A 24,160-nucleotide genomic window follows, 5' to 3' on the forward strand; every position below is an offset into this window, starting at 1 on the left:
AATAAATAACGTTTTATTATATTATTATTTTCATTCTTTCATTATAGAGACAGCAGGAGAATACAGGGACAAGATGCCCCCAAGAGATAGATATGCCCAATTGATTCTCTTGGTATAACCATAGTGCAAGCAGAGATTTAGGGACAGAGAAGTTTTCCAGTTAATGGTGTACAGCAGGGGTGGGGATCTTGGAACCTTCCAGAATATTGCTGAATTAAAAGTTCCAGGATTGCTCATGATTAGGTATAATGGCTAGGGCTGCTGGCCAACAACACTTGGAGGGCCAAATGTATGAAATCCATAGCCAGGAAGGAAAAAAAATCTCTTTAGGATTCATGATGACTGATAAGAGGACAAAGAAAAAACCAGACTAGGGTAAATTAGAACTAAATATGCCTATGTTGTGCCATGCCCTTTAAGGCAGTGATGCTCTGTGACAGAATCCTCTGAGCTCTTTAATGATTACCTGCACACTTTTTACAAATGACAACACAGAGATTGATGGATGCCCAGTCAGGATCTGGGGCTCTACAATCCGCACAAGTCCTGTTCGATTCATTGAACCAGATCTTCTCGGCAACTTCATAATCAGAGAGTGTTTCGGCTATGGATTGCTGCAACACTTCGATCCACTCCTGCTTTTCTTTTTCAGACTGAGTAGTAAAGCTGAAAACCATTGAAAGAAACAAATAAAATGTTTTTATTCTAAATCCAAGCAAGTCAGCACTTTACATTTTTAAAAAAGTTCTACAAAGATAACCTCCAGAAGCTGACCCATGCAAGTTGAGAGCTTATTATTAGCACAGGAAGTTGTCTTATCCTAGCTGCCTCTGAGAGAAACTTGGCAATGGGCAGAATCACATGGGGAAGATTATCTTCTAGAAAAACAACAACATAGAATTGAGCTGCCAGGTAAGTTGCTCAGTAATGGCCTAATAATGTCTTGTCGAGCCTGCTTATAAAAACGGCAGGACAATAAGATGTATTTCATACATTCCACTTCCTGGTTACTGCATGGGTAAAGGCTTGCATTATATGGAACACCCGCAAATCTGCCTCAAATAATTTCCGAGGGGAGCACAGTACATCTTGCCTTGGAAAATAGGTAGCAGCGATATTTGGCAACAGTCAAATTCTCAAGCTAATTAGATCAATGGATTGGTCCAGTATAGTGTATACGCAATGCATTTGGGGAACAAGAAATATAAGAGTGCAGCTTAATTTGATAGATTTAAATGCCAAGTCAAAACCCAAGTGAGTTGAAAAAAGATGCAGTAAGAATTACTAGGATAATCAGTGAACCTTGAATGGATCTAAATAAGAACCACAAGCCAGTACAGAAACACTATGGATATATTCATTTTGTGTCAAAAACAGTGCATAAATAAGTATAAAACTGATAAAATAGAGGGAGCACAAGTTGGCTAAATAATTTTAGACCAAAAACAGGCAACAGCAACCAAATTATCTGTAGCTTTAAACAATTCTTCATCTGTGCACGAGGCAGGGCATTGTGGGCAAGAATATAGATGTGGAGTTGTTTGTTCTGCTCCACAGTCGCACAAGGTGGAGGATTCTTCTAGGTAGCGCCATTTTGCAAGGTTATCTTTTGATCTGCCCACTCCACTTCTGAGTCTGTTGAGGGACTTTCAAATTTTACCATCAGATGCATTCCTTTACCATCAAATGGGAACATACGACTCCACACATGCTGTTCAACTGCATCTTCCATCAACTCCTTGACATCAAAGACAGAACAACGGAAACTACAATAGAACAATGTCTGAAGGGCCACATGTCTGCCATCACAGAGCTGTATGAATCACTTCAATGTATTGACTTGTTCCAGTGACTACTAGTGAGAAACAGAACCACAGAGGATAGCACAAAATAGAACTTTCTCCAGTTGAAAGGGATTTGTGCCAGTAACTATCTGTGGTCAATTAATTTGATTCCCACTGTAGAAACTGTTCAAACATAATATAGCATTTTCTAAATATTTTGGACAGAAAGCTAATGAACAGTTCTTTATAGCTATGTCTCTTATTGCACTCGTTACCTACACCAAAAAGAAGTTGATGATATAACTAGAAATCAATCACAGCCCATTTACACACCATCACAGTGGTGTAGCAAAGTCAGGGCTCACAATGTCAGGTTCCAGGATATTTAGATTTGAAGGGACAATTACACCATTTGGTCTACCCTGTCTTCTATGGTCTTAACTGCTGTTCTCACAATAAAAGTGAATGGGCGTGTTTTCTCTTCAATAACATATTTTGTGGACCCATCCATGCTATAATAAACCATGTTTCAAAACTGCCTAGTTTTGAGTGGACTATTAAGACACATTATATTGATAAAATCCTTCCTCTGGAGGAAATGAAAATGATTAGATCTGGTTTGTCATAATGGATTGAAACAGCTGTGTAGATTTTAAGGGCATGATTATGGCCACTGCTATGCTGAGTCCCTGCATTTCAACATATGTGCATATACCTCTATAATATACATTAACAGGTCTCCAGTTATAATTCCCTGCCCAATTCAGGTGCCAATTTTGCAGCTCTCCTTCCTAGCTTTAAGTATGGTGTTCCTGAAATCTTCACTTTAGTTTTTAAAGGGAAAGAAATAATTCAGAGCCATGTATTTTTGTTAACACTGCCTTCATTTACTAAAGGCTCTACTCGAAAAGGACAAATGTCTCTGCCTCAGTCATCCCATAACACATTGAAGGGCTGTACTCCCAATAGACAACAATACTTAAAAACATTTCATTGTTTTACCAGGGGTTATGGATGTTTATTTTCCCACGTTTTTGCCCCCTCTGGGCAAATTTGGATATACAAGATGCACTTTTCCCATGCTTTCCTTTCTTGGGAGCTCCCAGTGGAGCAATGGGTTAAACCCTTTGCCAGCAGGACTGCTGACCGACAGGTTGATGGCTCAAATCCAGGGAGCGGGATGAGCTCCCATCTCAGATCTAGCTTCCCATGTGGGGAAATGAGAGAAGTCTTCCACAGGATGGTAAAACATCAAACACCTGGGCACCCTCTGGCAACATCCTTGCAGACCACCAATTCTCTCACACCAGAGCCCTATCAAACTACAGCTTCTTGATTCACTGAAGAATTAAGTCTGGAATGAGGAAGCTAAGATCCAACAGATGTTATGTATTTAACTCCCCTGATCACTGTTTATACAGCCTAGGAAGGGGGGAGTTGAATCCAGAATAGGAAGAGCCAACATTTTCTCACTAATGATTTGAACACACTGTCAATGCATTGCACATTTTTGGGGTATGGTCAATCATTTTTTAAAAATCTGGATTAATGTTGTTGTATGCCTTCAAGTCATTTCCAATATATAGAGATCCTAAGGCAAATCTATCAAGGGGTTTTCTGAGACTGAGTGTGTGACTTCCTCAAGTCACCCAGGGCCCTTCCACACCATCATATAACCCAGAATATCAAGGCAGAAAATCCCACATGATCTGCTTTGAACTGGGTTATCTGAGTCCACACTCCCTTGTATGCCAGTTCAAAGCAGATAATGTGGGATTTTATTTAGCTGTGTGCGAGGGGCCCCAGTGGATCTCCATGGCTGAGCAGGGAACTGAATCTTGAACAACAGAAATTATAATTTGAGTACTTGGTTATATTGTTACAGCTCACTGATATTTACTATTCTATAGTTTCAACTTTTTAAGTACCAGTAAGATATTCAAACAGTTCTCAGAAGTTGACACTATGAAACACTAAATACCAATGAGGTGTAACATTACAACCAAGTACCGTATTATAACATGCTTTAAGGTTATATTATTAAAATATTAATATTACTACTACCATTCCTCAGTTGTTTTTTCAAATTGTTTTATTGTATTATAGTATTATAACTTTTTGTTTGTTTCATCTGTCCTCTTTTTACCTATTCTTTACCTGTATCTATTTCTAATCTTATTGGAGCCACAATAAGTCTTAGACAGGGAAGAAAGAGGGGGGGGGGGGGGCATGTAAAGAGTCTCCTCAAAGACTGAGTTAATACTGTCAGGTGTCCCCTGGGCAATGTTTCTTGTAAAAAGCTAATATTTCCATTCCAAAAGCATTTCTTTACAACATTTTATGCAATGCTTTTGACATGAAATAAAAACGGGAGAAAGGATATAAACTAACTAACTAACTAAATAACACTTCTCTCATTTATCACCTTTCTCTAGCAGAGTTTTAACCCATTCATAGAACCATAGAATAATAGAGCTCAAAGAGACTACGTGGGCCAACCCCCTGCCATGGAGAAAATGCACAAAGTACAGAAAAAGAAAAAGCACAGAGCCCTTCCCCCAGCACCAACGGCCACTCTGGGGCCAGAGTAAAGAAAGGAGCCAAGAAGACAGTTCCATCTTGTCTCTTCTGACATCAGAGCCCTTCCTCGGTGATAATATAACATTATATAATACTAATACTATGAATGATGTATTAGTACTATGCTAATAATATAGTATGTTGTATGTACATATGACTTGTAAGCCACTCTGAGTGCCCTTCGGGGTAAGAAGGGTGACATATAAATGTCATAAATAAAGATGGCCATCCAGTCTCTGTTTAAAAGCTTCCAAGGAAGGAGCTTCTACCACACTCCAAGGCAGCAAGTTTCACTGCTGAATAACTCTTGCAGTCAGGAAATTCTTCCTAATATTCAGGTGGAATCTCCTTTCCTGTAACGTGAACCCATTGCTCTGAGTCTTAGCTTCCAGGGCAGCAGACAACAAGCCTGCCCTGACTTCATTATGGCACCCCTTCACATATCTAGCCATGGCGATCATGTTTTCTCTCAACCTTCTCTTCTGCAGGCTAAACATACCCAGATCCTTAAGATGCTTCTCATAGGGCTTGGTCTCCAGACCCTTGATCATTTTCATTGTCCTCCTCTGGATACTTTCCAGCTTGTCAATATATCTTTTGAACTGTGGTGCCCAGAACTGGACACAGTATTCCAGGCTAGATCTAACAAAAAAAAAGCAGCCTAAAGCTTCTAAGTTATCCAGCATTGGCTACTGTTTTACATGTGAGTGGGACAATGACTCCAATCCCGGTTTTAGACCATACTTGAAAGGAGTTAGTCAATGCTATTGAACTTTGTCCCTCTCCAAATAGGTTTGGTACCTTGGTCAGCACCTTTAATATTCAGACTGAAATCTATACTGGATTCAACATTGCACTGACACAGAAACCGCAGCCACTACTGCAGTTATCCCAATACCTTTGCACTTAAACCATTTGCCACTTACTGGTAAAAGAACTGAACAGACAGAAGTAAATTTATATCTTAGTGAGTAATTAGACAGACTATTGAATGTTTTCACCTATAACTCTTCAAACCTCAAAGAATAAGAGACTTTGTTTCATTTGCAACCTGAAAGATTAGGAAGGAACCTAGAATTCCCCTGAGGGGTCTTTTCTAGGCTTGTGCATTTGTATAGAATTGTTATCCGTTTCTGTTTGTTTCATCGGTAAGTCCCCTGTTTTCATTTTTGCACACCTCCTGAAAATGGGTGCCTTTCCAAATGGGTGCTTTTGTTCCGCCAATGGGACAATTTTCAACTCATTTGACACTATGAGCAGGCTTCCTCTCCAGCCCCACTATTTCACTTCTTCTTTAACTGGCAGTAATAGGGGAGACTTCCCCTCCCCTTCCCATCATTTTTGTCAATTTCATGGTTTGTCCATAAATCTTTCATTGTGACCTGGATTAAAAGTCTCAGAGATACTCCAGTGATGCTTTCCCCTCGGTCTGCAGAGATGACCTGGGTTTAAAAACAAGGCTTAAAATACCACTATTTATGTGATGTTTTCCCCTCTGTCTGCAGAAAAGAACTGGGTTTAATGTGATGTTTTCCCCTCTGTCTGAAGAAGAGAACTGGGTTTAAAGACAAAGCTTAAGATACCACTCCTTCTGTGATGCTTCCCCCTCCGGAGACAAGCAGTGAGGTGAGGCAGGCAGCAGGTGAGATGAAAGGCGTTCTTCGCCTCTGATTGGCTCAACAGGCAGGGCTCAGAGGAAAATAGCACTTGCAAGACATGTGAGGAGCACCAAGTAGCCCAAAAAGCAGGTAAGAAAATGGTACCCACTCCCGCTTGCCTTTATGTCAAGCTTATTTTTGTTCTGGAGGAAGGGTTCCCATTTCATGCTCTCAAATGAAATGAAAGGAATGAAACAATGGATGCAACAGGAGAAATGGGTACAACACACACACATCTAGTCTTTTCCCCATTTGCTGAGACAATGATCTTACCCACACCTGGATTCCGAAACTAACAAAAGTTAAGCTGGTATAAAAATAAACTTTGAGATCTTTGGAGGGAATAGTCTGAGAAGCAACATTAAATATCACTGCTGTTCAATTATTTTTCCTGCACACACATTATGCTGAGATAATGTTAGGTGTTTTCTCAGCTTTCGAGGTAAAGCTATTCCTGTTAAACAAAAACAAATTCCTGACCTTTACTTCACGTAGGCGGTTTCAATTTGTCTCCAAAACAGTCCCCTTAAAGTATTTATCTCTGGCTTTTAAAACAAATGGTCAAAGGTCTTACCTAAAGCTTCGGTAAGGTGTAATTATTTCAAATGACTGTTTTGCTGCCCGGTCTATCTGTTTCACATTAGCCACATTCATGGGGATTATAGTGATGCCATATCCAGCCTTAAAGTCCTGGAGAACGGGGAAAAAGAGCAGTTGAGTTTTATCATTTTTTAAACAGTCATATACATCTCTATTTTTAATGATATTTACAAGCAATGGTTATCTACTAAAGGTGGCATGAAAGTAGTAGTTATGGTAATGTTTGTACTGCAGAATATTTAATGCAAACATTTTGTGGACTATGATATTAATGTCCTTCAAGATCAATGAACAGCAATTTTAATAAAATGCATTTCTCTAGCATTTTTTTCCTTAGAGTTTAAAGCTGTTCACAAAAAAAAATTAAGTCAGCAATTCTTACAATCTGCAACATAGACCTTAGTATAATTATTATAAACCAGGGACTCAGGCTAAAGTCAAGAGAAAGATAAATAGCTTAAGGGCATGCTGCAAAATCCCAACTAAGTTGGGATTTGAACTTTCTATCTCCGAGATCATACACTTAAGCTGAAAGTATGTACACAGGCAAATGCTGACCAAGCTCCCCAAAATGAAGTTGAATAGGCAAATTCCCAGAGCTTATGCTTGTGACATAAACAGCCTTGGTGTGGGAAAGAATGCTCTTCCTATATGCTCTCTCCACTACCTATCTCTGTAGAGTATCACGGAAAGTAATAGAAGGAAGGAATGACGGACGACTATGTTGTTGATAAAAGAAAATCTTTCACACTACACATTTATATCACTTCAATCCTGTTAACTATCTTAGTAGAATTCTACAGATTCCTGTGGTTTGTAGTTTGGGAGGTATTTATACTGGAACATTGGATTTGAAAATCAGTTTCTTATTGCTAATACTAAACATTGGAACATTTAATATTAATAACTGAAACTGATTGCTTTGTTGGACTAACATTGAATTAGTTCAGTGTTATAAATAACATTAATATTTTAAATGTTACTCTTTAAAAATCAAGGTGGGTTGACACAGTATAGTGTGGAGGCTATCATCACTGAACCCTAGGAAAACATGTTGGTATTGGCTCCTTGAAAAGTGATGAGTTTTTGTTATTTCAAAGTTGTTTCATCCCAAACTTTTTTTCCCCAGAGGGATTAAAATGTCCAGCATGCAATTACAAACTGGAGATGGCAGGAGTCTGACACATCTGGAAGCTGTCCAGCTGGCAAAGGCTGTCCCAAACAAGGCTGAACATCTCTTATCCTAAATTTCAAAATCTGAAATATTCCAAACTGAACTAATCTGCGGCCTTCCAATTATCTAAGAGGCCCGATACTAAATTTGAAACAGGGCAAATATGGTTAATTGATGTCTAATCACTCATTTATTTACTTATCCAATGGTAATATATTTCTTTGGTCTTAAAGGACTTGAGCACACACAATTCAGGAAAGCTGAATAGACTTGAGGTTCTTTAACAATGCACAGTTACATCACTAGGATTCCATCTTAGCTACTATGAGTCCATCCTATAAAATACTAGGATCTACAATTTAGGTATTAGCATTTAGAATTCACAGCCAGATAATTGAATTGCTTAATCAAACTGGGTAGTGTGAAAGGGTCCCAAGTCTCACCATTATACCATAAGATTCATAGTTTAAGGTTCTCTCAGTTTAACTATTATCATACAATACAGTGTTTTACATAATACATAATTATATATATATATATTCATTTCCATTCCATTTGTTAGTGCCTCCATTCATTATTTTTGATTGCTCATTCTTCCATTGTCTTGTTTGGATTGCTAGACTTCATCCACTTTTATGATTCTAATAATTCTCCACCTTTGCCTTCAACTACTCCACATTTTTCTTCACTCAATGGATTTCTACCTGATGTATCTCCTCTGCTACAGACACAACAATTTCTCTGGAGATGTCATGGTGACTTATTAATCCATTCCTATCAGGTGCATGGGTGTGGAATGGGCACTATAATCAACTGTCAGCTTGGGCTTGGGAGCACATTATGTAGCAATGATGTATATGTTAGGAGGCAGAGTAAACAGAAGTAATATATATGCCTGGCAAAACTATAAAGTATGAAGAATGTTGTCAGGATATCTGAGTGTAATCTGGGCCACTGGTGATGGCTTATATCACATGCACAAGACAAGATAGAGAAAAATAGAGAGATATAAGAGAACTAAATAAATTAGCTGGAGATTACTAGAAGATATCCAATTCTCAGAGGAATTGATCCTCAAATGTATCCTCATATATAGTATCATTCTTCTCTTCTATGCTTGGCACACTATAACATGGATGGTCACACATCTTTCTCACCTTACATTTCATTATTAAGGTCAACTCTGCATTGGGTACAGTGAAGTAGAACCGTCAGTTCTATTTGTCCTAATCCACTAAATTGGCCTTGAGTATGTAAAGAATGCCAAACCACCACTAGTTACCACATCACACTAGAGCATGAATCCACTTTAAATCCAGTTTCTGCCTCCTGCAGAATTCTGGGGTTTGTAGTTACGCTAAGCAGTATAAAAGATCCTCCCTAAAATACAAACCCCAGAATCCTGCAGAAGGCAGAAACCAGATTTAAAGTGGATCTGTGCTCTAGTGTGATGAGGTCATAGCACTGAATTAAGATTCAACTGATATCCCAATCAGCTTCTGTGTGAAATATAGAGGAAATTGAGCCACCTTGTCATTGATTTGGGCAGCAAATACCTTACAGAGAGCACCCAGAGAGTCCTTTTAGAAAATTAAGTGGATCTTCAGCTCCTATGTCAAATCTGGATGAAGAATGTGAAGCTCACTGTTAGTCCCAATTAAAATTTGCACTTGTTGTATGTCTTCAAGTTGTTTCCAGTTTCTGGCACCCCTAAAGCAAACCTCCCACAGGGTTTTCCGGGGCTGCAAATGTGTCACTCAAGGTCACCCTATGAGTTTGCACGGCCAAACAAGGAATTGATTTGTAGACTCCAGAGTAGTAGTCCAATGCTTAAACAGATTTGCTAGTATGTTCACTAATTAGCAAGAAACGGAACTGAACATCAACTAACTGTCAGGATTCCAGCCAATATTTGGTAAGTATCTGCTCGTCATTGCTATCTTGCTGTCAGCAAAGAGAAAATTACTTCCAACTCAGAACAAAAAAACCCAGAGTTTTGTTTCATACCTGTGCTATGTACCCATACATTATTTACCAGAAGCAGACTGCAAGTCGCTTCTGGTGACTTGCAGTATGAGCCCTGCCACATGCACAATGGAGGGCATTCTTACAGCAAAAATTGCATTCAAAGCACCCCCGACATATGGCCATCCAGCCTCTGTTAAAAAGCCTCCAAAGAAGGAGCCTCCACCACACTCCAGGGGAGAGAGTTCCACTGCTGAACAGCTCTCACAATCAAGAAGTTCATCCTAATGTTTAGATGGAATCTCCTTTCTTGTACTTTGAAGCCATTGTTCCACATCCTAGTCTCCAGGGCAGGAGAAAACAAGTTTGCTCCCTCCTCCCTATGACTTACTCTCACATATTTATACATGGCTATCATGTCTTCAGGCTAAACATGCCCAACTCTTTAAGCCGCTCCTCATAGGGCTTGTTATCTAGACCCTTGATCATTTTAGTTGCCCTCCTCTGGACACATTCCAGCTTATCGACATCTCCCTTGAATTGTGGTGCCCAGAATTTGACACAATATTCCAGGTCTGGTTTAACCAAGGCAGAATAGAGGGGTAGCATGACTTCCCTGGATCTAGACACTATACTCCTATTGATGCAGGCCAAAATCCCATTGGCTTTTTTTGCTGCTGTATCACATTGTTGGCTCATGTTTAACTTGTTGTCCACGAGTACTCCAAGATCTTTTTCAAACGTACTGCTCTCGAGCCATGCGTCTCCCATTCTGTATCTTTGCATTTCATTTTTTCTGCCTATGTGCACTATCTTGCATTTGTCACTGTTGAACTTCATTTTGTTAGTTTTGGCCCATCTCTTTAATCTGATAAGATCGTTTTGAATTCTGCTCCTGTCTTCTAGAGTATTGGCTATCCCTCCCAATTTGGTGTCATCTGCAAACTTGATGATCAGGCCTTCTAACCTTTCATCTAAGTCATTAATAAAGATGTTGAACAGGACCTGGCCCAGGACAGAACCCCACAGCACTCTGCTTATCACTTCTTTCCAGGATTAAAAGGAAGCAGTGGTGAGCACCCTCTGGGTTTGTCCATTTAACCAATTAGAGATCCACCTAACTGCAGTTTTGCCTAGCCCACATTGGACTACTTTGTTTGCCAGAAGGTCATGGGGGACCATCTACCCAGCTTGTAACTCTATCAAAAAAGATTCGTTTCTGTAACATGGGGAGCTGGCGGGTTGCACATTTAAGCTTAATGTAGAGATGTCACAATGTCCAATACACTCCCACCCCCAAGGATCTCCCAACATACCAGACGATACCACAATATTGTAGCTGAAAAACCAGAAAACTTGACAAAATCAATTAATGTAAAAAGAAATCAACCCAGGAGTAATGAAACAACAGCTTGTGCATGTAATGTGTGTAGATTGAAACAATATGATTCAAGGTTATTGTAAAAGAATCATAATGACAGTTTTGTTAAAGAAAAATGTTTTTATTGTCATGCCCACTATAGTGATTTTTAAAAGTAGAAAATAATACATTTTCTGCACAAACAAATTGTGGGTAGTCATTTTAGTATCATCCTCTCCAATGTTGTCACCTAGTGTTGTTAGCTTGTGCAGTGTTTCATGTTACTCCTCCATGTTCTGTTCTGGTATTCAGGTGATGATGCTATGAATGGAAGAGGAGCCTGCTTTGTAGTATTTTTATTTCCAAGCCGGCAACATGAGCCAACATTGTGATACGGTGGCAAAAAAAAGCCAATGGGATTTTGGCCTGCATCAATAGGAGTATAGTGTCTAGATCCAGGGAAGTTCCATCAGAACTAAAAAGCTCAAAGTGAGCCTTAGGGAGTGGCTCACTTTGAGCTTTTTACTGACCTGCCCTCCCACCCATTAACAGTATAATATATTGGTCGTCTATTGTGGCAGGGTAGGAATTTTTCCCCCCTATGATCTGGCTTTTTTGTTTTTTGCCTACCCTATACTGTTTGCAAGGGTGAATTGTGAGCTGGGGGCTATAAATAGGCCACCCCACAGAAATCGGCCATAGGTTTACTTTTGGTGTACACCTAAGGCACCCCCTTTGTGGTGTGGGCCAGGAATAAAATCCTTACCTTAGTTTACATAACCAGGGTAAGGGCGAACAGAAATGACCTTGTAATGGAGAGAGTTCTGGATCAGTAAAAAAAAATTGGACTTGGGGCAGATTTCTTTGTACATTTTCCTGAGTAATACATGTACTTTTACAATTGTAACTGTAACTAGCTAACATGGAGGATTTAGAATTACAGATGCCAAGGATTTAATAACAAGAGAAAAGTTATATTGCAATTCTACTCAACCATAATCATATGAAAATAATATCAGTGTAGGTTCTTGTGCAGTTGTTTCTAGTTTTTGTAGCCATTTTAGGAATGCTAATAAAAGTCAGGGTACATTTTTATTACATGAATTAAAATATCAGCCTGGTTCTGCTATAAGAAAGAGATATTCCATTGTCATTATTAGATTATATATAAGATGTAAATCCGCAGTGGATAACCCTTGACTTGTCAGAAGTTTTAAATTACTATTTCCAGTAGCTCCATCCAATAAGGGGCTGTGAAAACCATAACCTGAAACATAAGGATGGCTTAGGGCTCTCCACTGCAATGTAAATACACATGTAAGTATTTTATACTGTAGCTATACACCTTATTTCTTCATAGTGTCAACCTGTACATTTGTTTACTATACAACCAGAGCAGCTATGAGAGGTATCAGCCAGTATGGCAACATTCGCTTTCATCTTATCTGGTGACTACAGCTGCTCCCCAAGGACAAAAAAGGTAGATGTGCCTTATCTAAGAATTAGACAGATTGAAGGGGAAGGGGGGAACAAGGTAGAAACTGAAATGTTTGTGACATATAAATTGAGAAAGTAGGGATTTTTTATTTTTAAAAGTCTTGTTTGATATGGCAAACAGGAACCATTTTATTTTACTTACATATTATGCAATAGAAAGAAACATATAACTCCTCTCCAAGTGCAAAATTGTGTGTTTATATCAAGCTAAAACAATACAAATTACATTCATTCCAGCTCCAGGTTGTATCATGAAAGGATGTGAGAAAGTCAAAAGAGGTGTATGAGAGTATGTCTGCAAGACACTGTAAACCTTAAATATTAACATTTTCTTACTGGTGCACAACTTGTAGCCCTCCCAATGTTCTTGAACCATAACTCTCACACCATGCTTCATCATTGCCCATGCTGCTAGGGCTGATGGGAGTTACAGTCCAACAACATCTGGAGGGCCACCTGTTCCACATTTCAGATCAATGAACCCCTAACCAGAACATTAAATTTTAAGGAAACACATTGTAAGAAATTTTAAGGAAACACATTGTCCTCCAGAAACAACAGAGGAAATGAATGTGTTAAACTTGTTGAAATATACAATAAAGAACTATTATAGCTACATGTAAAGTCTAAGTAACAATGTCATTATAGATACTTGATTTGGTTTTCCCAGTTTTCAAGGACACAAGGTAGCTGAATACAAGGTAAATATCACAAGAGACAGATCTGAAAATCAAGAGGTACACTTGACAACTCAAAGATCAAGTCATCTTAAAAGCATCATGTAAGTGTTGAGCAGGGAATAATAACAGCAGTCCAATTAGATACACACACAATAGGTACAATGGGCTGCAACAATAAGAGAATACCCATTTGAACAAGGAAAGTGTGGTTCCATCAGAAATTGGGTTTGTTGTTGTTTTTTGGAAGACAAGAGCTTAAAACCATGATAATTGAAGAATTTTACATTCTAGTGAATGATAGACACCAGCAATTAATTGTGCCCACATCCAGTCCTCACCCCCATTCTTTTATATTTAGATTTTGAAAGTATCAGTATCACTGCCTGGCATTTACTTAACAAGTCAACGATAATGAAAAGATAACAGAATCAACCACATATGAAAACAGTCATTCCCTCCACACACACCCCCCCCCCCCCCCCACACACACACATCCCTAATGGCATTCACTCCACAGGATATTACTTATACTAATTGTTTAGAACTACTTCGGCCAGGACTCTTGATTATGATCTCTTGGGATACTTTTGGTAGAAGAAAGGAAATAAACTTCCTGAAGTTCCTAAAGAACTTTGATGGAAAGTGTCTTGGTACAGCCTCACTTAATATAACTAGGCTGAGGCCTCAGTTCCATTCAGTCATTACAATATTTACTTCAGTCTCTCTTGCTCTCTAAAATCAGGGATGGAATCCAAGGGCCAAAGGCATAATTCCAGCCCACAGAATTTGTCACACAGCTCTAGCAATTCCCATCTTTTCCAAAGCATTGTCCCATGAAGTACCAAGATATATGCAGGGTTAGGGGACAGGGGAGAGGGAGGGAGAAAACACTGAAGTGGAGAAATGTGAGTTTTCCCCAAATTTTCTTGTAGTCCTGTTTTTCTGGAAATATCATTCAAATTGAATCCCAAGCTTTGCGATTCTTCCTATTCTACCATCTACTATTGATGCATACAGATGTGTCACAAAAGTAACTTTATGTGCCATGTTTTTTAAGATTGTCATCACTGAACATCAACATTTGGTCAATAAAAAATCAACCTACCACCTTCCCCATTTTTAGATAAAAAGGAAAACAACATTTGGAGAAGTAGTGAAGTTCACATGTACAATCTAAACCTATATGTAGCTCATTGCTGCTATTTCCGAGGTTGGCAGGACCCTGGGAAGCACTGTACTCTTTTAAGCTCATGCTCAGCAGCCAAGCGGAGAATTTGATATTTCCATATTGCTATTTTTGTTACAATGCCTTGCAGAAACATTCACAGCCACCTTTTGGCCTTTCAACATATTGTTGTGTTACAACCTAGAACTGAAATGTGTTTAACTGCCATTCATATGACTTGATGTACACAAGACATTCAATAAGTGAGCTGGTGGGTGTATTTGATTTGGACAAACTTCAGCTTTCCAACTATTCTCTGAATCAGGATATAACTATTGGCTTTGGATTTTTAAACTGTATTGTTACATTTTCATGGATGTGCTTCCATTTTCAATTACACTTCTCAATTTGTCCTTATATACTGTCTATTTTGAGCACTATTTGTAAGTGAAATCTTTGGTACAAATTAAACAACAGTCCATGTAAAGTTCCTACAGATTTAAAAGTGTGCATACACATTTATAGACGTAGCAGAATTCAACCTGCCTTCCAAAAAAGCAGGTTGTTTATTTAGATGAAGATGATTTATTTTATAAAGAAAGTAAAGGAACTACTGCATGCAAAACAGAAAGGAGTCATAACTAGTATTTTTGAAAAAAGCAAATTGGCACTTTCGAATCTCCAGCAGGAAGTTGTAAATACAGGTTGTTTCAAAGATAATAGTGGAAGTAAGTAACCAGACATACTAAGAACAGGTTGGGAGTCATGATGGTTGCGCCACATGAGAAACTGCTCATATGGCAATTAGAGAAAGAGAGAGAATATTTGAAAGTCCATTTAGCTGATCTACATGTCTCTAAATGGTGGCATGACGTTAGCGGCAAAATGTTCCTTATTTCATTTTTAAACAAAAGGACAAAAATCAAAACTTGGCAGCTTACTGGAGATTATTATTAGATGTTTTGCACATTTTAAAATAACTATTCTAATTTCATGTATTTGCAGTCTATTTTTGTACAAAATTAAGCTTTGCTATTGTTGCTGTGGGTATCTCTATGTGATTGGGTCCATGGGGATTTCTTTTTTCTTCTGATCTAGATTAATCTTACCGTATATGAACTGCATTTTTTATTTTGCATTGGCTGCACTATTTATCCAGGATCTTAAGCAGATGTCTTTTCCAGTATCTCTGCATAATAACTCTTCAACTGCAGCTTAGAGATGAACTAATTAGTTCATTTCATGTTTCTTTCTGTTGTCTAGAAACACTACAGAACAGGTTTGAAGGTGTTATAGGGGCCTAAAACACCCCCAGCAAAACAAAGTTCTGGCATGCTGACATGTATCCACTAGAATGATGTATTGCCTCAGAAAATTGATAGAAATGCGAAAAGAAAAGGATGAATGTTTTCTGTTTTGCACAGAGTTTGGGGAAGGATGGATTCACACAGGGTCATGTAGAATCTCTTCTTGATCCCTACTAGAAATACTTGGGATTGAGCATTGGACTTCACAAACAATACATATGCTCAACCACACAGCTGTGCCCTGCCTTTTACAGTAAACCTTAAGGTATACACATGTTACAGCATTATCGAATTGCCAATTTCATTTAAACTCTTGCTTGTATCATCACTCCACAAGATTGGTACATTCTTATAATTTCATACACCAAAACAAAAGGATTATTCAAGGTCACCAATTTAAAAATCCACAGTCAAAGCCAAGATTTTACTATAACAACCAAATCGGTTTTAAAGTAAGGTTAAAACTAATGGATTTGTTTCAGCATGAATGTTAAGAGATAATAAAAAATCAAGTTTTCTCATAAGTAACATAATTATTACCTGTTCGTTTTTGCAGATCCATACATTATTTCCTTGCAACAAGGTAAAGATTTTCGTTTTGTAGCCTTTCAGCTCCAAATATCCACTTTTATCAGGAGAGACAGTGGTCCGCACTCGAGAGATGTCAGGTTGTGACTTCAAAGCATTAAGTATTGTACTGATCCAGTCATTTCTTTCATCTTAAGAAAGGAAAACATAGTATCACAAAAAAGCAAATGTACATTGACACACAATTTGTTGATGAGATTTTACTCTTGAATTCTAATTGATTTTTTAAAATTGTTTTCAGTTTCATCATTAATGTTCCAAATTATGTGTGGAAAGGCATGACATAATTCTGTTTTATAATGCTTATTGTTTAATTTTTGTTTACTCATGCTTTGGCTTATTTTGTTTTGACTTACATTTATCTGATGTGTTATTATTTTGTTTATTTTCTATTTCCTATGTATTTTAATTGTATTTTTATCCATGTTGTAAGTCGCCTCGAGTCCTTTTGGGGAGATGGGGTGGCGTATAAATAATAATAATAATAATAATAATAATAATAATTGTTATTATTGGAAATCATAGACTCATTGACTTGGAAAAGACCATGGGGGTCACCCCAGTCAAATCCTCTGCCTATACAGAAACCAAAGAAGCCCCAGGAGGTGACCGTCCACTTCTGTTTAGAAATCTTTTTTTAAAAAGTAAGAGAATCACCACTTTCCAAATGAGTCTCTTTTCAGAAATCATTTTATTAATCAATCTTTTCTTCTTCAAGCTAAATTTATCAATTTATCAAAACTTGTCAATTTCTTTAAACTGCTTCTCATAGTGCTTGGTTTCCAGATCCCTTGATATACTAAGTTACCTTCTATACATATCCTAGACTGTCAGTATTCTTCTTAAGCTGTGATGACCTGGATTTGACCAAGTATTCCAAATTAGTCATCAAAAAAGCTGTATTATAATGGTACAATTAGTGCCATTAATATGAACACTATAGAACTGCAATGATGTCTAAATTGCTGCATCACAGTGTTGGCTTGCGTTTATTTTACAGTTTACTAAGACACATTGAAATGTAGATATCACAGTCTATATTTCAATGTCAAATTTACCTGCCTCAAAGCAATACCTTATATTTTTATATACCTTATATTTATCCTTGTTGAAATTCATCTTATCGGTATTGATCCAGTTCTCAAATCTGTTATGGGAATTCTGAATCTTCATTCTGTCATATGAGATATTAACTACCCTTCCCAATTTGATGTCAACCATACATTTCTACTATTTCATCCAAGTTATTTATGGAGCATCTAAACATCACTAGTCAGAAACCCCTTGGACCCAACTTCTCTCCTAATATTGGATGATCCATATTAGATTTGGTCTATCAACCAGATACAAATCTACATAGCAATAGCATCCCCCATTTTACTGGCTTGTCTGAAGGAATACTAAGGACAGCGGCCATCAACCCTTATAGAAATCCAGATATATTACATTCACAGAACTCCTCTTATCAATAAAGTTTGTACCTGTCTTTAAAAAAGTAAAGTTTAGTCTGGTATAACATGTTTATAAGAAATTCAAATTGGCTTTTCACAATTCCATCTTTTTAATGCTTAATTAACTGATCATAAACGTTTAAAATTATTGACATCAAGCTGACCAGGTGTTAGCTGCCTTTTTATCATCTTTTGATTATAGGGACAACGTCTGCCTTCTTCTTAACCAAAAATGTTCACCAAACGTTCTCAAAGATCACAGAAGTTCTGAGATTGTGTCTGAAAGCTCCTTGAGTATCCTTGGGCACATTTAATGTGGCTCCAGAGACCTGAATTCATTTTAAATGGCTAGATGTTCCTGTAGATGTTCTTACTTCATTTCAGCTGCTGTACCCTCACTACATCATTCATTCTATTTTTAACAAGGGTGAGCACAGCTTTTCATTTGGAAGAAGACAGAAGCAAAGTAGGTATTGAGCAGTTCAATCTGTCACCCATTAGCATGATGCTACACAGCAGACACATCACTTTCTCTTATTCAAAACATAAGCCCAGTCCTTTTTATTGTTATTATCTTTAACCTCCCTTTAAGGTCTGAGATCTAGGTTTTTTAACCTTCTCTCTAGAAAAATGGGCTGTTCATTTATATTCTTCCTTCATGATTTGCCCCTTCCATTTTTATACATTTCAGGGAATCTGAAAGCTCCTTATTTATTCACCCTGGTTTCTTCAGAATCTCTCACTTTTCTTTTTCATTTGGAATTTTTGCAGTTTTGGCTTCAGTATTTTATTTCAAAGAAACTGCCACCTATCATGAACTCCCTTATATTTAAAATCTTTGACCATAAGATCTCACAAAGTATTTTCTGAAGTATGTTCAAATCAGCTTTCTTAAAGTTCGGATTATATGATATATCCAACTATGCTTTGCCCCCTCTCCCACTATGTAACAAATTCCTATCTATGAAACCCATTACTTCCATCCCAATGAACTGTTTGTTCTTTTCCATTGGTTAGAATGAGATTCACTGAAGTTCCTGTACTCCTTGATGGTGGATTCAAATCCTTGATGGCCACCACCAGTTTCACCTCCATTAATACAACTACAATTTGAATTGTCTTGTCTGAAATTCTGTCTTCCCATGGAAAAATAATAAGTTTAAAGTCTTTTTTATCAGATTTGGCACACTCTTATCAAAACTGCTTCTACCAACCAATACCAGGTAAAAGCAATCTTTTGCCAGAAGCCTTTGTTTATGCTGAACATGATCCAAGAAAAAAAAATCTAAGTGATATTTTCTATTCACTTTCAGTTTCTCTCTCTTCTTAGAATAGGCCAGGTAAAGCTGCCCCTTGTGTGTTTTAGGGCCCCCTTTCTACACTGCCCTATATCCCAGGATCTGATCCCAGATTATCTGCTTTAAATTGGATTATATAAGACTCCACTACCAGATAATCTGGGATAAGAAGATAATCTGGTCTCATATCCTGGAATATAGGGACAATGCGGAAGGGACTCATGGGAGTGGGGTGAATAGAAGGCATGATTCTCCAAGGGCCTGGAGAGAAGCAATCTGCCCCTCTCCCACATTGTCTGTCACTAATCCCTGATTTACAGAAACACACCAAAATAAGTAATGTAAGAAGGCACATTCTTATTGACCCCCCCCCCAAAGGCCAAAAGAAACCATTCTTGCTGCCTCTGTTAAAAGGCAATATTTTATACTTCCTCCTTTAGCATGTGAGGTAAACCAGAAGATGAGTTGGGCTTTATAGGATATTTGAATACACTGCTTTCCAAAAGCAGCTATTAGTTGACTAATCCAGCTGCAGTAAGATAATGGTAGGAGAAGTTTGGGGTGTCCCCTGGGCAACGTCTTTGTAGATGGCTGATTCTCTTACACCAGAAGTGACCAGAAGCGACTTGCAGCATGCAACCAAAAAAACCAACCATGTAAAATGAGCATTTTGACAAAGAAGGAAGAATATCCTCATGTCAAAAAAGAGTGGGAAGATTCAGAGCTGAGAATCCCTCACAAATCTAAAGAATCTGAGAAGAGAGGTAGTACTATGTTAAACTTGAATATAGTATCTATGTAGTGTATATACTCTTGAATAAATCTGGAAATTTTAGTCATCAAATCAGCCAAAAATACTGTTTTGACTTATTTATAGGTCAGTGTAAGTACTGTATCTTTACTCATATATATATATAGAGCAACCATCCCCTTCTTAGAATAGAAATAGTGAAAGGTGAGATATTAGTCTGTCCTAGGAGAACCTGAGAGAAGTACAGACTCACCTCAACTCTAGCTCCTTTAAGCTGCTTCTGGCCTTTTTAAATGTCTGGGTGGCAAAATAGTGGTGGCGGCAGCCTGGTGCAGCTGGCCCGCTGAGATAGCATATATATTTTCCCCTCTCCATGGAATAACTCTTTATTTATGCATTGGTTATATCACAATTCATAATCCCCCCTCCAAAAAAAATCCTGCCATCAGTGTACACATGAGATTGACTTATACAAGTATAAATGGTACATTCAATACACAATACGTGTTGCTTGTGGGTCTCCCATTACTAGCTTATCTGTTTCAAGTCTGATTTAACAACATGACAGAACATACTCCATAAGAACCTTTGGACATTAGTTCCATCATGAGATGTATTTACTAGTTTCTTTAAATGAGTTTACGTGCACATTATTTCAAGGCCAAAGAAAACTTCTGAGGTCCTATGAACTTCACTGCTGGCAGGAGAACTGTAAAGAGGTGAACCACTGAAATGCTTCAAACCTGCTTCCCCTGTTAATATTCCCTGGCCAAATGATTTCTCCCATCTGCCATACATACATAATTCAAACGGTACACAATCATCTTCCTTATTGATTCTGCATCACACAGTCTAAAAGGTTAATAAATGAACAGAAGAGCAATCATCGTGTGCTCCTTTTTTGTGCAACATCCAGCTAAAATGGCTGGAAACTCTGTAAAAAATGAAAATATATTGTCTGTGTATATGTGTGGTACAGACTCCTATATATCACAAGGGAAACCTAAATCAAATTTTCTTCGATCTTCACACTGAAGTCATCAACTTGGCACTGCTCTATGTCAGCTTTACACTGAGCACAATTATGAGTGGATGGACAAAACCATGGCTTTTAAATAGTGTTAATAAGTGCTAAAGAAGGTCCACAGAAACTCCAATTTATACCATTTCATTATAATCCTTGTGAATATTGGTTTTTCCCTGTTTCCTGACTGTCACCTAGATCTTCTACAAACTGCTAAGCTCTCAGATATTTTCCCCAGAAAACTCAAACTATTAGCTTTCTCTCTACCTTGATTTATTTCACAGAGGCATTTATGACTTTTATAAATTTGATCTTTCACAGCAGCTCTTTTCCCTCCCACTGTTGTCCTTTGAAATGCGATTTTGACATACTATTAGTTTTGATTAGCTTTCAGTGACAGTTCTGCATTCATATGCTTTTTTTAGCCACCTTCAATATTTTTTCTGAAAAGACAGAAGTACTGAAAGATACATAAATACACATTGCGTGATATTGCTACATTACATTTTATTGGTGGCCATTTGCAGGGCATGGCTAACTCACATGTTTTATCAGAATGTGAAATGTGTGGTCTTACAAATATTGCTGGATTGCAGCTCCCATGATCTTTCACATTGGCATAATTGACTGTATCTCTCTCCATGAACCATCTTGGGCCCTCCGTTCTTCTGGAGAGGCCCTTCTTTTGCCCCTGCCAGTCTCACAGACTCGTCTGGTGAGTACAAGGGAGTGAGCTTTTTCCTTTGTGGCTCCCCGACTCTGGAACTCACTTCCTGGAGAGATTAGGCAAACCCCTACCCTAGAAACCTTTAAAAAGAACCTCAAAACCTGGCTCTTCTGCTGCGCATTTGATGAATAGATTTACATCCTCATACTAGTGGTTACTTTCAATGATTTCTGTTATTGGAGTGTATTCCTTACTATAGGAAAGCTTTGCTCCACAACCTCCACTAAAATGAGCTCTCCTCCGCAAATAATCTGTCCCTGTTTATCTTGTGTTTATCTTGCCTGAGTTTTTAATCTGTTTTTGCCCAGCTTTCTTTTATCCACCACATGTAGCTCACCCATGTTATTGTGATTGTGTTTATTGTAATTTTATATTGCTATGTTGTCTTTTGTTTTATGTAATTGCATTATTATTGTTTATTATTTGCGTTTTCGGTTTTGTTTTGTTTTATGTAATTGTTGTTTTGGGCTTGGCCTCATGTAAGCCACACTGAGTCCCCATCGGGGAGATGGTGCGGGGTACAAATAAAGTTTATTATTATTATTTATTATTGCTACATGTGGCTGGAGCTGAGATTTTCAGTCCAACAAACTCCAGAAGAAAACAAACTCTTAATTTCTGCTGTAAATCAATAATGTTGTGTTCTACAGAAGTTGCTGGAGTTTCAGGTTTCTGATTCCCAATATATGGTTTATACTATCAGAGATCAGAGAAAGGAATTGACCCTTATCAGTGGCTTTACTATAGATATTCATCCCTAACCCTAACCCTTTGGGTCCAAAATTATGTATTTTTATATGGTCCATAAATAAGTCAAGGGTCACTCTGCAGAAAAGGGAAATGGCCCCTGGCTTTGGCCACCATTTTCCCACCCAGCATTTGAAAAGATTATAAATGGTGCCATAGAAGAGAATGGAGGGGATTGATACTTCTTTTAGGTTATCTTTGGATGGCATAATATATTTTGTCACTCTACTCAGAAAAGGGGGTGGTTACTTTTAAGAAAAACAAGAGTTAAGGTACAATACTTGCATTGATCTATAGATGAGTTGGTCAAGGTTTTTTGGGCTGATTTTTTAAATTAATATTACTAGATTTATACATGTGCATATACAGTAAGCTTCCGAAATCATGTTGGCAGTAGTGACACTCATAGGCTCTTCTGTGGGAAGATTGTACATCCAAAGATCCTAGCACACCGAAAATGTTGAAGGCATTGCGGGTTAAGAGTGGAAACTTTGCAAGGACATGGGCTTTGGCAGATGCCTAGCAATGCCAACCCAGAATGCCAACTCTCACAAACATCATTCTTTGTTGTTTTGTATTGGCAATACATTAACATAGGAGAGTAGGAGGTGGGCAGCTGCCATTTTAACAGTGGCAGCCAGAACTTTTATGAGAAATTCTGGTCTGCCCTTACAGCTATATAATACAAATGAGTAGAATAACAATTCAGAAAAGATCACTAGTATTCACCATTGCCTCTAAAGCCCTTGTTCTAACCATAGTTGAAATGTTGGTGACTAATCTATAGGATTTAAATCCATGGATATGTTCCTCTATATCCATGGATTTAACCAACTGCAGCTTGAAAATATTCCTCCCCCTCACACGCACATAAATGCAAACCTTGATTTTGCCATTTTATATAAGAGAGACAATTTTATTGCATTGTTGTATTTAATGAGACTTCAGCATCCATGGATTTCAGTATCCACTGGAATCCTAGAAACAACCAAGAGACACTTGTGCTGTCAGCCTAAGGGAACTCCTTCTAATATCACAGATTAAGAAACATTGGGTCCTCTAGACAACAATAAACTATAAAGTAGTTATATATAAAGTTCTGGCATTGCATATTAGGAATAAGGAAAGCTACTGTGGGGGCCGAGAGGAAAATGTATGACAAATTGCCTGCATTTTTTTCTTAAGCACAGAAAACTCAATACAGCAGAACCTCTTGAGGCCTGTGATCAGTACAGGAATAAACATTAGTTGCATGGTGTGCATCTTGAACATGTTACTAAGGGAACCCACGAACAGATTTCCTTTTCAACTTTGTTGTGGATATAAAGCTGCATTTTATTCCTTGAACTGGAAGCCAGACTTGCACAGCTTCTTAAGAAACAGCATCCACAGCATCTGTGCAACTTGAAATCCTTGAACTGAAAAAAAAATGTATCAAGCGGCCACAGCTAACAATAGTCTCTGAAAACATTTGTGACTTACCTTCCTTTTCAGCCCGGAAGACAAATATCCTCTGTGCGGTAACAACTTCAAATTTGTTGTCACCATGGCTTCTAACTGTAGACATAGCAGAGAGGAGGATTATTCCCTTGGAGTACACCTCCTGCAGCAAACACAACAGAAAAAGCCCATAAAGGCAAGGGTTACTGAAGGCTCATGACAAAGTGGGCCTTTAATAATGATGCTGGCCATGTGCAAAGCATGGTCCTCAGTCACAAAAGAAATAATATTTGCAGGGCAGAACTACCATTAGGCAGACTGCGGCAGCTCCCCCATTCAAGGGTTTTTAAGTATCATAAAAAAG

The 24,160-nt window shown here is 38.0% G+C and overlaps 1 protein-coding gene across 2 annotated transcripts in view; it reads right to left on the minus strand.

The window, feature by feature from the left end:
• Positions 1–24,160, minus strand: part of ARAP2 (ArfGAP with RhoGAP domain, ankyrin repeat and PH domain 2) — a 155,803-nt gene that overhangs the window by 70,180 nt on the left and 61,463 nt on the right. For both annotated transcript variants that reach the window (XM_067469010.1, XM_067469009.1), the window contains exons 8-11: positions 23,839–23,959; positions 16,311–16,489; positions 6,597–6,712; positions 467–666 (exon numbers count right to left, since the gene is read on the minus strand). In XM_067469010.1, the coding sequence (XP_067325111.1) occupies positions 467–666; positions 6,597–6,712; positions 16,311–16,489; positions 23,839–23,959 (616 nt within the window). The remainder of the gene's footprint in view (positions 1–466; positions 667–6,596; positions 6,713–16,310; positions 16,490–23,838; positions 23,960–24,160) is intronic.

The sequence above is a fragment of the Anolis sagrei genome, chromosome 5 (assembly GCF_037176765.1).
Source record: "Anolis sagrei isolate rAnoSag1 chromosome 5, rAnoSag1.mat, whole genome shotgun sequence".
In the NCBI taxonomy this organism is placed as follows: domain Eukaryota; kingdom Metazoa; phylum Chordata; class Lepidosauria; order Squamata; family Dactyloidae; genus Anolis; species Anolis sagrei.